This window comes from Gymnogyps californianus, chromosome Z (genome assembly GCF_018139145.2).
Source record: "Gymnogyps californianus isolate 813 chromosome Z, ASM1813914v2, whole genome shotgun sequence".
Taxonomy (NCBI): Eukaryota; Metazoa; Chordata; class Aves; order Accipitriformes; family Cathartidae; genus Gymnogyps; species Gymnogyps californianus.
Window position 1 is genome coordinate 36,634,024 of NC_059500.1, and position 15,060 is coordinate 36,649,083.

A 15,060-nucleotide genomic window follows, 5' to 3' on the forward strand; every position below is an offset into this window, starting at 1 on the left:
AAACTGAGTTCATACTGTCCTACAACCAGCGGCTGCTTTTGTCAGATGAAAAGCACTCAGTTTACTTTGACAACACTTCTAAACCTGTACTGCCTACAGAGTACAAGCTAGCTTCCCAGAAAAAACAGGATGCAAGACAGGAAGTGCAGGCTAAAACCCCAGACTAAAAAGTTTGCAGCAGAAAGATGAACTGGTACTACCAAAGTAAAGCAAACAAGCATAAAAATATCTCTATGAAGTATTAAGTACTACCTAACATCTTAAGACAAGTTTATACCAAGTCATCATTGAATATCCTGCATTGGAAGGGACCCACAAGGATCAAGTCCAGCTCCTGACTCCACACAGAGCAACCTCAAAGTTAAACCATATCTTTAAGAGTGTTGTCCAAACACTTCCTGAACACCAACAGGCCTGGGGCCATGACCACTTCCCCAGGGAGCTTTTTCCAGTGCCTGACCGCCCTCTCCATGAATAACTTTTTCCTATTATCCAATCTGAACTTCCCCTGACACAGCATTAAGCCATTCCCTTGCGTGCTATCGCTGAACACCTCATGAGAAGTAGGATGACAAGTAGTCATTACAGAATAATTAATCTCATTATAACCTGCATCAACTACAGAGTCCCACAATTTGAGCATGTCAGAAGCTAGTCTGGGTATTACCTATCACTGCCAGCTTTCTTTTCAGATTGCCTGCAGTTCCCAATTAAATCAAGGTTAGGAAATTTGGCCTAAGGGGCAAAAGAACTATTGCCAAGAAACAAAACGGGTTCACAGGGTTAGTTTTTTTCTATAGTAGGTACTCTTAACATGTTAGACAATGAATATTTGTTTTATCTGGTGAATTAGAACTCTAGGCACTTAGGTTTTATAGAGCATTTAAAATAGAGTTTATTTCTTTATGCCTGCTACTGAACAGGTGAGCCACTGGATTCGAACATGCTACACTTCAGCAGAAAAGCTGAGTGCAAAAGTTGCTGAATACAGGTAACAAGTGATCATCTAGTCAGAACATGCAATACGTAAACTTTAATAAAATTCACTGAAGAGTCAGACAGGCACTTACATTAACAGTAAAGAAGATAAGTTCATCACTCTTTGAACACCATAGCAGCCTACTTGGAATTGCATTTGACTGAGCTTTGTTGCTGTGAATAATACAGCTCATGCACAGGTATGGATGTATGTTTTGTACATTTTAAAGTATTCACTGAATACTACCAACATATATACACTCATATACATAGTTCCAGAAGATTTAGGAGAAGATTTATAGGCAATGGTTCACTTCTGCTCATCCTTTGGAAGAGGTCTTCTGAAGAGAAGAATATGCGGTTCTGCAGAAATAAAATTGAACAAAGTGTCAGTCTGTCCCCTAAGTCTTGATTACAGGGGTTTCTTCCATTTAAGAAGTCTTGAACAATAGTTGAAGCTTGCTGTCAAATAATAAACAGATTAAGAAGTCAAGTCGACATATATAGCCCCATGCATAGTATTAACAGACCAACTTTGCAGTAACCTTACAACAGTCAAACAGGTGCTTTTGAAAGTTTTATACCAAATGTTGGCAGTATCATAAACTTAAGATACTTACAGGAAGGAAGCACTGGGAAAAAAATACAGAGTATTTTTAGTTAGTATTGGTACTAACTCTGTCTCTCTACATTAGGCTATTTGATGAGCTTTGTTACTGTAACTTAGACTAACAAACTGCTGATGCTGTCCTTGTTAGGTACATAGTGTCAGGCATCAACAAAAGCCACTTTAGTTAATACAGCCAGCTTATGTTATTATTCATCTGACAATTGTAAAGTCCTCCAAAAAAGCCTAAAGTATCAAAGGTGCCCCAGTAAGGGAAACAGTGGAAGGTTACACTAGTTTCTTCACTTGGTTCTTCAGAAACTTGGAACTCCATGCTGCTGCAATTCATCTATCACCAGTTACTTTTTAGTCAGGCTTGTCAATGGTAAGTTATCTTGAATGGCTGTTTTCAGTACATCCTAGTTGGTAGAGTTTTAGGGCTTCACACGCCATTAGCTGAAAGACTGGTTTTAAGTGCTGCTTTTAGTAGGCTGTATAACTAGAGTTCGAACTATACCATAGACTTTGCAGAGCATTAATACAGAACCTTGTCTACATGAGCATCTATTAATTTTCTGTACAAAAAGTAGGTGTGTCAGCTTTATGGTTTAAAGATATGCTGCTACGTAAAGTTTGGTTCAGTCACTGAGATACTAACATTATTCAAGAACTCACAAGAAGCCTGCTTCTACAGGCGGAGGTAGAAACAGTTTCCAGGCTGGCATGTTTTGTCTACTGATAGACCACACATACGTAGGACAAGGCTAGCATTTTGCAGTTCTGGGAACAAGATGTGAAGGTTTAAAATAAAGGCTGTTATGTTGCCTTTATTGACAAATGGCTGAAATAGCAAGGAGATAAAGAGGAGTCTAAACATTCAGTAGTGAATTCCAGCTGGATTCCACAGCAGGAGCAATTAGGCACTACACACTTCAGCTGAGCACCAGGCAGTTGATGTTTTAGATTCTTTTGTTCATCTAATTCTGTTCAGATGTGCTTACCTGGCTCATGGATCATATAGTGAACCCAGCCAAGACTTTGCTGAACACCAAGTCGTCTCCACTCCTCTTCAGACATTAGATGGGATTTTGGCACTTGTTTTGAAAGTTCTCTTGGCAGCATCACATGTCTGTAGATGTTTAATTATTAAACACACACTACATACACTAATGCTTGTGTACACTAGAAAACTTGCACAGATCTACACTGAAAGACAGTGAACAAGTTCAGTTATGAATACCAGCATTCCCTATAAAGAAGCCTAGGGCACTGACTGATACCACTAATTTCATTATGAAGCATCTGTCCCAGAATCCAGTTTAAAATCACTTTGTCTGCTATACAGTGCTGGTTTAGAAAGACAGAACACTAACACCACTTATGAGCCTGATCTGTCAGCTGAGGAGAAACCTACAGCCTGCTCCCCACGTTTCCAAGTTCCTGTATCACTTAATAGAAAGCAAAGCATTCAATCTTGTTTTTGAGATCGTAAGAGTCAGCTGGTAAGAGGGACACTTAGATCTCTACACAGAAGAGAAAAAAAGCTGATTTGTAGTAGTGCTTTCAGGTAAGCCTAGAGAACTGTACTTCAACAGTATTAGTTATAATCCAGAACTGACTGGTGCTATAACATAGCTTTGAAAACTAGCAGATAAAGCACTGTCTCGAACGCTTTACAAACTACATTGATTGGTGCTATGTTTTGACGTGGCCTTACAAACTGCCTTCAGAGCTGATGCGTTAATCAAAACGTATGCTTCATCCACATTCAGAGCTCGAATTGAGACAGTACGCGACGTTACTCTTAGCAGCGTAGAGCATTCTGAACACAAGGGTTCGAGTTCCCTGCTTCAGCTCCTTACGGCATCTAAGCGAGTGAGGCGGCAGGGCCCGAGGCAGCCCGGACGGCCCAAGCCCTCCCTCCTCCCCCAGGAGAGGCGCCGCCGCTGCCCAGCGCAGTTAGCGCTACCGCCACCAGCGGGGCGGATGGGGCTGGCGCTCCGCGGCGGTTGCCCCCCCCCCCCCCCAGACTCTCGTCAGCAGGGGCCGAGCGCTCCCCGCCGGCAGCGCCGCCCAAGCCCAGCTCTGCCCCAGCCGCTTCGCCCCGCCGCGCCGCCACTGGTTCCTTCAGCGCCCTCTGGCTGGGGCTTGCGCTGCCCGCTCACCGAACGATCGCCCTGGACGGGCCCGCCGAGACCAGCACTCCAATCACCTACCCCCCTCCCCCCCGAGCTGGTCAAAAGCTGCGCAAAATCCCACCACGAAGAGGCAAGGCACGGCCCCTCCCCGCAGGCTTCTAGCCCCACGGAGGCCAGAGCCACGCTCACTGCCGCCACCGGCGGAGCTTACTCCCCGAGGGCATCGCACAAGCCCCGGGAGAGGCGCCCGCCCAAGCCGCCCCCCTCCGAAAGGGCCGGCAGGAGCCCCGTCCTCATCCCTTCAGCCGGCCCTCCCACAGCCTCCTACCGGTACTCGTACTGCTCGTCAAAGTACTTGTCAGAGTAGTAGATTTGCTTGTGGGCCATAGCGAGAGGCGGCGGCAGCAGCAGCAACGACCCAACCGGCTCTCTTCACGCACAAGCCCGCAGACTAACCGCCCGCTTCCGCGCCCCGCTCGGTTTGAATCCAACAGCTCAGCTCTCATTGGCGGTGCCGGGCCAGCCAATAGCGTGCCGCGCCGCCACGCACGCCGAGCCGCCGCGTGACTCGAACGCTCGCCCTCCCACCAATCCCCGGAAGCTGCAGGGGATCATTTACGTAAGGGGATGACGGTTGGGAGAGGGGCGGGGCGGGGCGGGGCGGGGCGGGGCGGGGGCGCGTTGCCGAGGGCGGGCGTGAGGTGGAGGGGCGCGGTGATTGGCCAGCCGCGGCCGGCCGCGGGCGGTTCCAGCAGTTTCTAGACTGTAAGGGGGGGGGTGCGGGTGAGGCGGTTGTGGCGGTTAGTGACAGGTGCCCTGCCGGTGTCGCGATCTGCTTGGCGCGGCCCTCGCGGCGCAGGTGGCTGCCGTCACGGGTGCCCAGGGGATTGCTCATGGCAGGCAGCGGGAGGGCGCCTCCTCCGGCCTCTTAGTAAAGCTTCAGGTTGAAATTAAATGTGTGCCGTGCCCTGGTGCGCCCTGTGTACTGCACGCGCCGGGGACGAGCGGGTTTTGTGAGCTCGTGGTATGCTGGACTATGGTTGTTGCGCAAACACGGCTGCTCCCCTGAGTTGAAAGGCCGTCGCGTCTGTAGTGCTTGACGTGCTGCTTGCTCAGAGTGCAAACAGAAAATAAACATGGTGTGCAGGTGTGTTCAGAGCTGTGTGGGGTATGTGGACAGGATTTCAGCTTACCGACGTTCTTACCCAGCAAAATAGCACAGTACATACTTGCGTGGTAAAACCTAAGTAGCAGCTTGCCTAGGATATGAATGTTGGTTTTGGCATCAGGCTTTTTCAGTAGGTAAATACTGAATTCTGCACTTTCCTAAACTCCAGTGGCTTATCGTGGGTGTAGTTGCCCTGTGAGATGAGATAAACTTAGTGGGAGTGTTGCCAGAAAGGGCGATCTCACCGTTGCTTGCTTCTTCATCTTCTGTGCCCCCTGCCTACAGTATGCTGTTGTCTCCTCTCCTTGTTGGTCCTCTGTAGTAAAAGATGACTAGTTTCATTTTCTGCTTTCATGGTGCTACCAGAAACGTGGATATTGCCTGTGATTGTGTAATGCGTCTGTCTGAAAACTGTTCTGACGGGGGAAAAAAAATTGAAGTCATGTGAGGCGCAAGTGCTGACACACATGCGTGGGTAGGGATCATTGTTTTTAGCAGCATTGTTTTTACTGGTACTGCAGCCTGATGTCTTAAATGCTAAAGTTTAAACCAGTGTCACACCTTACAGCCATTACAAGGAGTGCTTATCATAATCTAGCGGTAATATTTTTCTCTTAACTGGACTGCATCTTAGGGCATGTTGACATAGGTCATTTACAGGCAAAATGAAGTCAGTATTTTTGTACTGGTGTAATTAAATGTGTGAAATTCCTTTCATTAACAAAGATCCTCAGCAGGAATATCAGTTCCAGTATGATCATACAAGTACAAACCACCTGCAAGTTTTCTAAGGTATTGGTTGGATTATTCAAAGCACAGTGTGATTTTTTTAGCTTAGTTTCAGGCAGCACAACTGTTATTTTTGAATACTTAGGCAGAGAATGGCGTTGTGTAGTAATGGAAAAAAAGATCAAACTGCCATGACAAAGGGGTTCTGCTGGATGGAAGACATTTCATGCATGTGCCACCTTTGTAACCTTTCAGGTTATCTCGTGCATATTGAACATGAGAGAAAATTGACCTTTATGGAAGCTTATGTATAAGCCTCCTTTGAGTTCACTTGGAAGTGAAAGCCTAGAGTCCCTTTAAAGCAACTATTGCAAATACTCGTAATTATACCAAATCATAATTTTGAAGAGGATTAAAAGGATTCTTAGGCAGATATGCATCCAATTTTCTTTGAGATCCCTCAAATTATTTTGAAAATCCTTGTTCCTCAGGATTGAAGAACTGTATTTGTCAGGCAACTGGCAGAGCTAACAAACCCAACATACTGGTTTTAGTAATCCAGGGTTAGAGGATCTTACTTAGTACCAGAGTGCCATTTCAGCTTCTTCTTTCATCAGTTCTTTTCAGTGACAAGACTTAAAAACATTGGTGAATGATAAATAATGCAACAGTACCAGGAATTTGTGAATTTCCACTATTAATTTGATATCTTTTTCCTAAAAGGAAAACCTTAACGTTAGGGATATCATTTGTAAAATTACTGAAATAAAGTACTAAGCTTGCTGAATGGTTAAGCTTGATAATCATTTCCAGGCACATGAACAACAAGAAAAGCATCAGGGGTAGTCAGCATGGATTCACCAGGGGGAAGTCACGGTGACCAACTTGCTAAACTTCTGTGACGAAATGGCCTGGCAGAGCCAGGGAGAGAGTGGTGGTCATCGTCTGCCTAGACTTCAGTGAGGCTTTTGACACCATCTCCCATAACATCTGTCACATCCCACCTGTGGGAAGGGGAGAGTGACTCAGATTCGCAAATCCCCTCGGTTTGGACTAAGGTGAGACAACGCTCAAGGTCTGTACAAAAACATCAACTTTAATGAGGAACATGAGAAACTTCCATAAAATGAGTATTTTGTAAGCGTTGGCCCGTGCACGAAATATATGTGTACCTAAGCTATGCTGTTTTGCATGAAATCGAGGTAAGCCTTATGTTAGCAACTTCAAGAGAAGGGAGAGAGAGAAAAGGGAAAGAGAGAAAAAAGAGAAAGAGACAAAGAGATCACCGATCCTGGACCCAGCGTTGGACCAGCCAACGGGGGCCCTTCGGGGTGGAGAGTCCCCACGTGGGGCGCCGACCTGCCCCTATTTATTGGCCCCAGGCCCTGGACTTCTGGAGCCTTCTCTCACTCCAGCTCAGGAGTAGTTGAGACACCCATCAGTCAGATCAAGAGAAGTGACGCTAAGGCCCCTCTCCATGACTTAATCATTTTTTGGGGTGTTTCCCGGGCTTAACAGTATAGTCACTTTGGGCCTGTCCCTTACAACATCTTCACAGAGAAGCTGTTGATGTATGGGCTGGATGTGCAGACAGTGAGGTGAATGGCCAGCACCAGAGGGTGGTGATCAGTGGCGCAAAGTCTGCTTGGATGCCCGTACTAGTGGTGTATCCCAGGGGTCAATACTGGGTCTGATCCTGTTCAACGTCTTCATTAATGATGTGCAAAATGGGGCAGAGTGTACATTCGGCAAGTTTGCAGGTGACACGAAACTGGGAGGAGTGGCTGATATACCAGAGGGTTGTGCTGCCAGGTCAATGGGCTGCAGAAATGGGCTGAGAGGAACCTCATGAAGTTGAGCAAGGGGAAGTGCAAAGTCCTGCACCTTGGGAGGCACAACCACAGGAACCAGTACATGGTGGGAACCACCCAGCGGGAGATCAGTTTTGCAGAAAAGGACCTGGGAGTCCTGGTGGACACCAAGTTGAACAGGAGCCAGCAATGTGCCCTTGCAGCAAAGAAGGCTAATGATATCCTGGGCTGCATTAGGAAGAGTGTTGCCAGCAGGTTCAGGGAGGTGATCCTTCCCCTCCATTCAGCACAGGTGAGGCCAGTGTGGGAGTACTGTCCCCAGTTGTGGGCTCCCCAGTACAAGAGAGAGATGGAGCTACTGGAGAGAGTCCAATGAAGGGCCACAAAGATGATGAAGGGACTGGAGCATGTCTCTTATGAGGAAAGACTTGAGAGAGCTGGGACTGTTCAGCCTAGAGAAGAGGAGGCTCAAGGGGGACCTTGTCAATTTATATAAAAACCTGAAGGCAGGGTGCAAAGAAGGCGGAGCCAGGCTCTGTCCAGTGGTGCCCAGTGACAGGACCAGAGGCAACGGGCACAAACTGAAATATGGGATGTTCCTCCTGAACATCAGGAAATGCTTTTTTACTGTGAGGATGAGGAGGCACTGGCAGAGGTTGCCCAGAGAGCTGCCGGAGCCTCCATCCGTGGAGGTCTTCCAAAGCCGTCTAGACATGGTCCTGGGCAACGGGCCCTGGGTGGCCCTCTGAGCAGGGACGTCAGAGCAGATGACCTCCAGAGGTCCTTTCGAGCCTCAGCCACGCTGTGTGATACTGCGTGAGACAGGGCTCCTCAGCGTTTTCCTCAGAATGTTGTACACAAAGGCACTGACAGTGACGCTGCAAAGAAGGGAATAAACTGTTCTGTATCCAGTGTGGAGAGAACAAAAATGCTTAAACTTTGTCAAGGCAGCTTTGGGCTAGACCTTAGGAAACATTTCCTACCAGTGCCTAATTTAATTATCTAGAGCATTTCAGAAAAAAATACATCCTGCAGGAATGTTTTAGGCCCAACTGATCCTGTCTCTGATCAGTGATTTCTTTGAGGCCTGCTTTCTGTGGTTGTGTCAGTTATGCCTTCCCATCGTAACTTTTGCCAGTATTAAGCTGTAGAACAACAGTAATTTTTTCTCTCCAGTGCTCTAGAATGATCTCTTAATTTGAATTTTAATACATTTTCATATTCAACGAAGTTAGTTTCTGGAATTAGGGTTATTAGGTGGTGGATCCAGATCCTGACTCAAGCTTCTGAACCAGGTCAGAAATGAATGAAACCACAAATATCTACATTTATTAAAGAGAAAACCTGCTGACTAGCTCTTACCATACACTCGTGCCTCAGCGTGTTGAAGGCATGTATCGAAGCGTGTATCAAAGAAGTTTGCCATAGTACAGACTGAAAAGGGTTCCGCATAGCCTCAGGGGCATAGGTCTGTTAGGAGAAACAGGTGAGCTGTTCAGCTGCAAAGCATGCTTCTGCTCAAAGCCCCGTCTGATTAGCTCTTGCTGCTGAAACACAAGATAAAATGGCAAAAGCATAAAGAGTATATTCTTGAGCTTGCTTCTCCCTCTGTCTTCTGTAGTTGTTATGGAGGCGCGTATAATTTTGAGCAGTGGTAATCTGCGTTCTGTGTGAGAACAGCATGACTGTAGTCAGCATAGGGCCTCTTCAGCACTGAAGATGGACTATGAAGGTGGTTTTTTTAATTGATTTCATATATCTAGACAGGAGCAGATTCAAATCCTCTGTGTAACCTGTTGCTTGTGACCAAGGCCATCCACAGAGTTATGTGGGCTATGATAAATAAAAATCTGTTATAATGAAGGGCCCATGTGCACCTTACTATTGCATATACAGAATTCAGGATGTAAGTTATGGTGGATAAAAATATTTTCTGTGCTTTTTGACAGAAGGGGAAGTTGCAAAGTTTCCCATATGTTGTGTGCATAGCAATTTCTGATTATAATTCTCTACAGCTTTTTCTGCTCAGTTCTATGAGATACTTGAAAAATTCAAGTTACATGTACTTTTACTGCAATTCTGTTTTCAAACATGTCCTTATAAAACACTAATGTCGGATAGTTGAATGTATTTTCCTGAATAGAACAGCAAGATCACAGTCAAGGAATCTTTTGTACTGTCTTCATGAGTCATAATGATATACACAGTTAATAATTTGTGAATAATTTGAGTGTGAATCACATTTATAACATGTATTGATGAACCGTTATCTACGCTTTTATATTTTTAGTGTTTCCTATGGAAGCAAGGCTTTAACAATTGTACTCCCCATCGGTTTTGATCCTCAGTTAGCTTTTGAACCTATAGGCTGGTTTGGTAAAACTTAACAGAAATGTTGATAAATAAATTACTGCAGGTTTCATGATAACAGGTGGCCGTATAGAGCAGAAGCACTCTGATGGGGGATGACGTTATAGTTAAACTCATACCTTACTAGACACCAAAGAATCTACATGGGAAAAAAGACTTTGTATGAATGTCTTAGTGGTAAATATCCTTCAGCCTTTGGTGTGCCTGCCTTCTGAGATGGTAAAGCCAGTCATTCACAACCCATGAGTCAGTAGAAAATCAGTCGTACTTAGTTCTGATATTCAGTGAACTAAATTTTTATTTGACTGTGATTTTATTTTCTGGCTTTATATGGTATTTGCCTGGTATTTCACAACCCCAGTAATCCTCAAAGCACTGATCCTACAGACCTAATCAGGCTACTCATATGTGTAATATTAACAATATTTGTCTTTGCAGACTTGATCTTCAAAATCAGCTTATCTCAATTTAGATACTTAAATTTGGATTTATTGCCTTACTCAATTTGAAAAACATTTTCATAAGCACAGAGTTGTTTGTGTGCTAATTAACCTCCCTGCAGTTAATGAAGAAAATGGTTTATTTTTGTTGTGTTTTTCAGTTCACACAAAAATGTGAACCAGGTCTTGGAGAGATTAAAGAATGATGCTGTGTTTTGATGGTTTAGCTGTCTGTAAATAAGCTAGTGTAAGTGTTGAAAATAACCTAGATGAATTACTGAGGATTTCCATCTGAGAGAGGATAAACTGACTTGAGAAACAGAGCCATTTATGATGCATGCTCCTTCCAGTACCTGCGCTGGTTCAAGAACTGCATTTTGAAGGCGTTCTTGAATAAATTACTCCCAAGTCATAGAAGAGCCCAGCTTGCAGGGTGGGTGTAGAGATACAGAATGTCTGTGATCCATTCAGATCCTTGCAGAGCTTGGAGGCTAGTGTTGATCTGTGTCTTTTCATTGAGATTTAATTCTCTCTAACTCTCTTTCTATGGATTTTCGTGTGAGAGGAGTGATCAGAACCTTGTCTAAAGACTCCAGCTCAGATCTGAAAAGGCGCCACACTGAAGTATTCCCATATTAAACAAAATCAATAATGCTGAATTTAGCAGATGATGATTTCCATAGCAACCAATGCTCATATAACAAATTCAGGATGGTACTGTATAATGACTGGAGAATCAAGCACAAGAAGATGCTGTCAAATGAGGCACAATCCTGCTCAGATTTTTCCTGTAGGCTGTGCAACGTGGCAGTATCTCAAAGTGGACCAATGGCAAAAAATGTGTAGTGGAATCTCAGAGTTCTTCAGTTACTGGATATTTTTGACACCGTGGCTAAATAGTTTGAGTAAAGGTTTTATTTAAACTTAAAAACGTCAGTGCTAGACCTGAGAAAAAGTCATTTTAGCCAAACATATCTCTGCAACTTCCTATAATGGATGCCTTCCATAATGGAAGAGTGTAAGAGTCGGAGAAGTATGTGATGATGCATTCCCAGATTACTCTAGACTCTAGGGATTACTGATGAGGGATTTCTTTGCAAATGACAGGCCCAGGTGGATTTTTTTTCATGAATGTTCTGGTCATCTTTGGACCAAACATCCTGTCTCCACAGTATCTTGTGGCAAGGAGTTCCGTGGCTGAACAAGTTCCTTTATGAGAACAAGCGTCTTTTGTTTATGTTACATCTGCCACGTCCTGGGTTTTGTATTGGAAGAGCCTGTGAATGATTTCTTCATTGTCCCAGATGTTTGTGGTTTCCAGAGGTAGGATTTATATACTACAGGATTATAGGCTAGGGTTTTGAATTTGAGCCCAGTGCGTAGACTTTTTTTCCTCCGCTCTCCTTAGGTAAATATTCCTCATTGATTTCTGTGAAGTTACTCAAATGTTTAAAATGAATCAGTTGTAAATTTTGTACATACACAGGAGGGAAAGCAAATGTATGTGAGCTGAAAATACATCTATTTGCAAGTATTATAAAGCCTTTTAATAGGTTGCTACAAAGTGTTGTTTAATTAAAAAGGTAGAAGATGGCTGAATTCAAATGAAATTGAATGGAATCTGAATAAACCACACATACACAAATAGTTTTTCTTGTGGTTATTGTAACAATGTAAGGTTTAACATAGCCACTGGAGGGCTCACTGATTTCATGTTAAATGACAAACAAGCTGGTCTTTGAAAGCCAGTACTTGCAGTTTTTGGCTAAGACGGTATTAATTGGTGCACTAACGGTTTGAAGAAGAGTGGATGATAACAGAATTTTTGCAGATAATGGGCAGAGAGCACGTATGTTTTCATCTCAAAGAATAACACTCTTGTGATTAATACCTGTGTCACGGTGTGGGAACATTTACAAAGGTTTGGAAGGTAGGAGGGTCTAAATGTCGTAGAATAAACATGGAGGACCAGAATTCCCACCCCCTTACCATAAAAATCTAAAAAGTTGTCCTGTCAGGCAGCAGGGTTTCCCCATTTTGGGGAGCCACCCACACATCTGCCAGATTTTCGCCTCGCTCCTCTGTTCTGCAGGTGACACTGAAGCCTCAGTGATGAGTCAGGCCCAGGGCTGTGGCCTTTTTGGACTACTTGCTAGAGCTGGGATCAAATGCAATGCATTTAATTGGTGTCAATTTCTTCTGGCATTTTGAATCAAATCTTTCTTTCATTGCAGTTAAACAGAACTTAGTTTTCAAAAACTTTGGGAACAATGAATTCTACTTACATATTCTAATATTTTTGTATTTTCCTCAGCCTGAACTTTTCCTTTGTCCTTGATTTTTTTTATAATCTTTCTTGGATATGTAGATTACCGTCCTTTCCCTGATAGAATAAGTGCAGCTGAACGTTTTATATTCAGTATTGCCATCTTGCTTCAGTTCACAGCACTATTTACTGCTCTTCTGTGGGATAAACACGTGCTGAACAAAATACACTGTTCCTGGACTGATTTTGCCAGTCATATGTGGGCTTATATCATTCTTTCTGTTCTGTGAGTATGTATTATCCCAGGACTTCACTAAGTCTGTTACCTTACTTCATGGAAACTCATCTGATTTGTTGTTCTCCAGTGGTCATTTTCAGTTCTGCTTATTTCCAAATATTTCCCTTGCACTGAATAGGTATTTGAATTCTTTCCCATGGTTTTGAATCCTGCATTTTGCAAGCTAATTCTGTCTTTTTTTTTATCCCTGCTTATATGTCTCAATTTTCAGTGTTCCTGGTGACTCCCTTCTTTCTTTGTTTTAGGTAGTAGAACAGTCATCTGTTGCAAGGGATACACAGAACTTTGAATTTGTCTTGGCAGGTAAACCTCTTTTATTGTTCACAATTAAGTATATATATTTTTCGTTTCTTAGTGCTTAACCGACATCTTCCTAACTTTTTAGTCATTCATCTAAAGAAAAATATCCACCCGTTAAACTCTCCCATTATACATTACCATGCAGTATCTATGCAGAAAATACTTTAACAGTTGTAACATAGATGGGAAGAAGATTCTACCTGGAAATAAATTTTGTCAGAGTCCATCCTTCCTACTGCTCAGACTAAAAACATTCATCAAACTCACCTCTGCATTACATTGCCCCACTGTTCATGGGGCCATGTTGCAAATGTGATACAAAAAAGAACTTCTTCAGGTGACTTCACTTCTGAAACTGTTTATGTTGGAAATATGCTCAGTTTGAAACCTTATTCTTTTTTTCCAGCTGTATCCATTTATCTAATGAAAAGGATTGCCTCTGCCCTAAACTATTGCAGTTAGAAGAACATAGGAGAACATGCCTTTTTTCAGTTATCCTTGAATATCCTTGACTGAAGTCTTGCTTGGCCATACTTGAATCTTACATCATTACCTGCGTGTATATACAGACTTACCTTTTTAAAAAAATAAAAAGTTCAGCAAATTCATAGAAGAGAAACACAGGCAAACTGATTCAGCTGGCTTTACGAGTATTAAAACTTAATGCGTTTTCTTGGTTTTAGCAGCACATCAGCAGTGTTGTCATGGATACTGAGCCAGGTCCTGTTTTGCCAGCCTGCAGATGTGCTAAAAATGGGATTTTCCCTTCCAACCTGTTAACCATTCTTATGGACTTGATTGAGGGTCCACTGAAATCAGTGAGAAGTCTTTGGTCATGTCAGCAGATTTTGGACTAGGATGTAAATGAACAGTAGAATGCCAGCAAATGTTCTGTTTCATAACAGTTGTCAGATATTTTTTATGTCTTATTCCACTGTTGAAAATTAGATACATGTTATGAGCTTTTTCTCATGCTGGAACACACCAAACTTAAAGCTTCTGCTGGCTTAGTGTGGTAGTGCAGCTCCTGCATCTTGTTATTCCTCCCACGGTAACGTCTCATCACTGCAAGAGAGGCATGCAGGCTCAAGCTATTAGGTCTTGAGGCTACCTTTTTGACAAATCATTTTTTTAAACTTTTATTTTGGGGCATGATCTTTGCATCAGAGGTTCAAAATGTGGACTGACAGCAGATTCGGAAATCATTCTCTTACATTGTTTTATCTTCTGGTACTTTCAGCTCAGTGTAAGTGCCCTGGGAGCATGCTCTCCCTCTGGGTGGAGCTGGCTGTGGGGACCAGGGCCACCACTGAGCCAGTGCAGCCGAGGGCGGCCCCTTCCCACTGGTGACAGTGGTGGGAAGAGGATCCCAGGCAGTGCTACGGGGAGGCCGTGCCTGGGTCGATGCCAGCCTGCAGGAGCTGCTTTCAGCTGTGTCCAGCCCAGCTGTGTCACAGGCATGCCTGTGCCTGGCCAGGGACCCTGGACCTGCTGGCTGTGCTGTCACACTGAACTCCCAGCGCCCCTTCCCTTAAGGAGCTGTTAGTCCTTGCTTTTCCCCAACACTAAAATTTTTCAGCTGTATCTTAAAACTGTCATGTCTATAATACCTCTTTTTTTGTCTTTTGCTGTAAATTCAAACCCCACCAATACTATGTGCCGGCTTACAGAGGGAGCTAGCAAGATTTCAGTTTCCCCCCTCCCCTAAAACTTTTTTCCATCTCGCCCTCCCCTCTGTGATTCTGGAATCACCTGCCTTTGCAGCACAGCACTGCTGCTCCTAACTCACTGGTCTCGCTCATCCTACCTGCCGTAGAGCACAGAGCTGGAGTCTGTGTGACTCTCCCCGTCCTCAGCCTCAGGCCAGAGGTTGTATGATGCACTGTATCTCAAAATACTGCTGGTAGCTGAGACTTTATGAATTGTGTCTTAATTGTTTTTTTGTGAAATTCCCT

General features: G+C 43.9%; 1 protein-coding gene across 1 annotated transcript; it reads right to left on the bottom strand.

The window, feature by feature from the left end:
- Window positions 1-1,018: 1,018 nt before the first annotated feature.
- On the bottom strand, window positions 1,019-4,224 carry CKS2 (CDC28 protein kinase regulatory subunit 2). The gene is made up of 3 exons (XM_050913318.1): window positions 4,052-4,224; window positions 2,587-2,714; window positions 1,019-1,341 (listed from the first exon to the last, which is right to left on the bottom strand). The coding sequence occupies exons 1-3, from the start codon at window positions 4,108-4,110 to the stop codon at window positions 1,289-1,291; spliced, it is 240 nt and encodes a 79-aa protein (XP_050769275.1). The 5' UTR covers window positions 4,111-4,224; the 3' UTR covers window positions 1,019-1,288.
- Window positions 4,225-15,060: the final 10,836 nt, after the last annotated feature.

What these genes read in the sequence shown, in the direction of transcription:
- CKS2 (XM_050913318.1), bottom strand. Translation starts at nt 4,110, where the DNA reads ATGGCCCACAAGCAAATCTACTACTCTGACAAGTACTTTGACGAGCAG. An exon ending in GACGAGCAGTACGAGTACCG is followed by an intron (nt 2,715 to 4,051) that starts GTAGGAGGCTGT and finishes AAACATCTACAG; the next exon opens with ACATGTGATGCTGCCAAGAG. An exon ending in CTATATGATCCATGAGCCAG is followed by an intron (nt 1,342 to 2,586) that starts GTAAGCACATCT and finishes TTATTTCTGCAG; the next exon opens with AACCGCATATTCTTCTCTTC.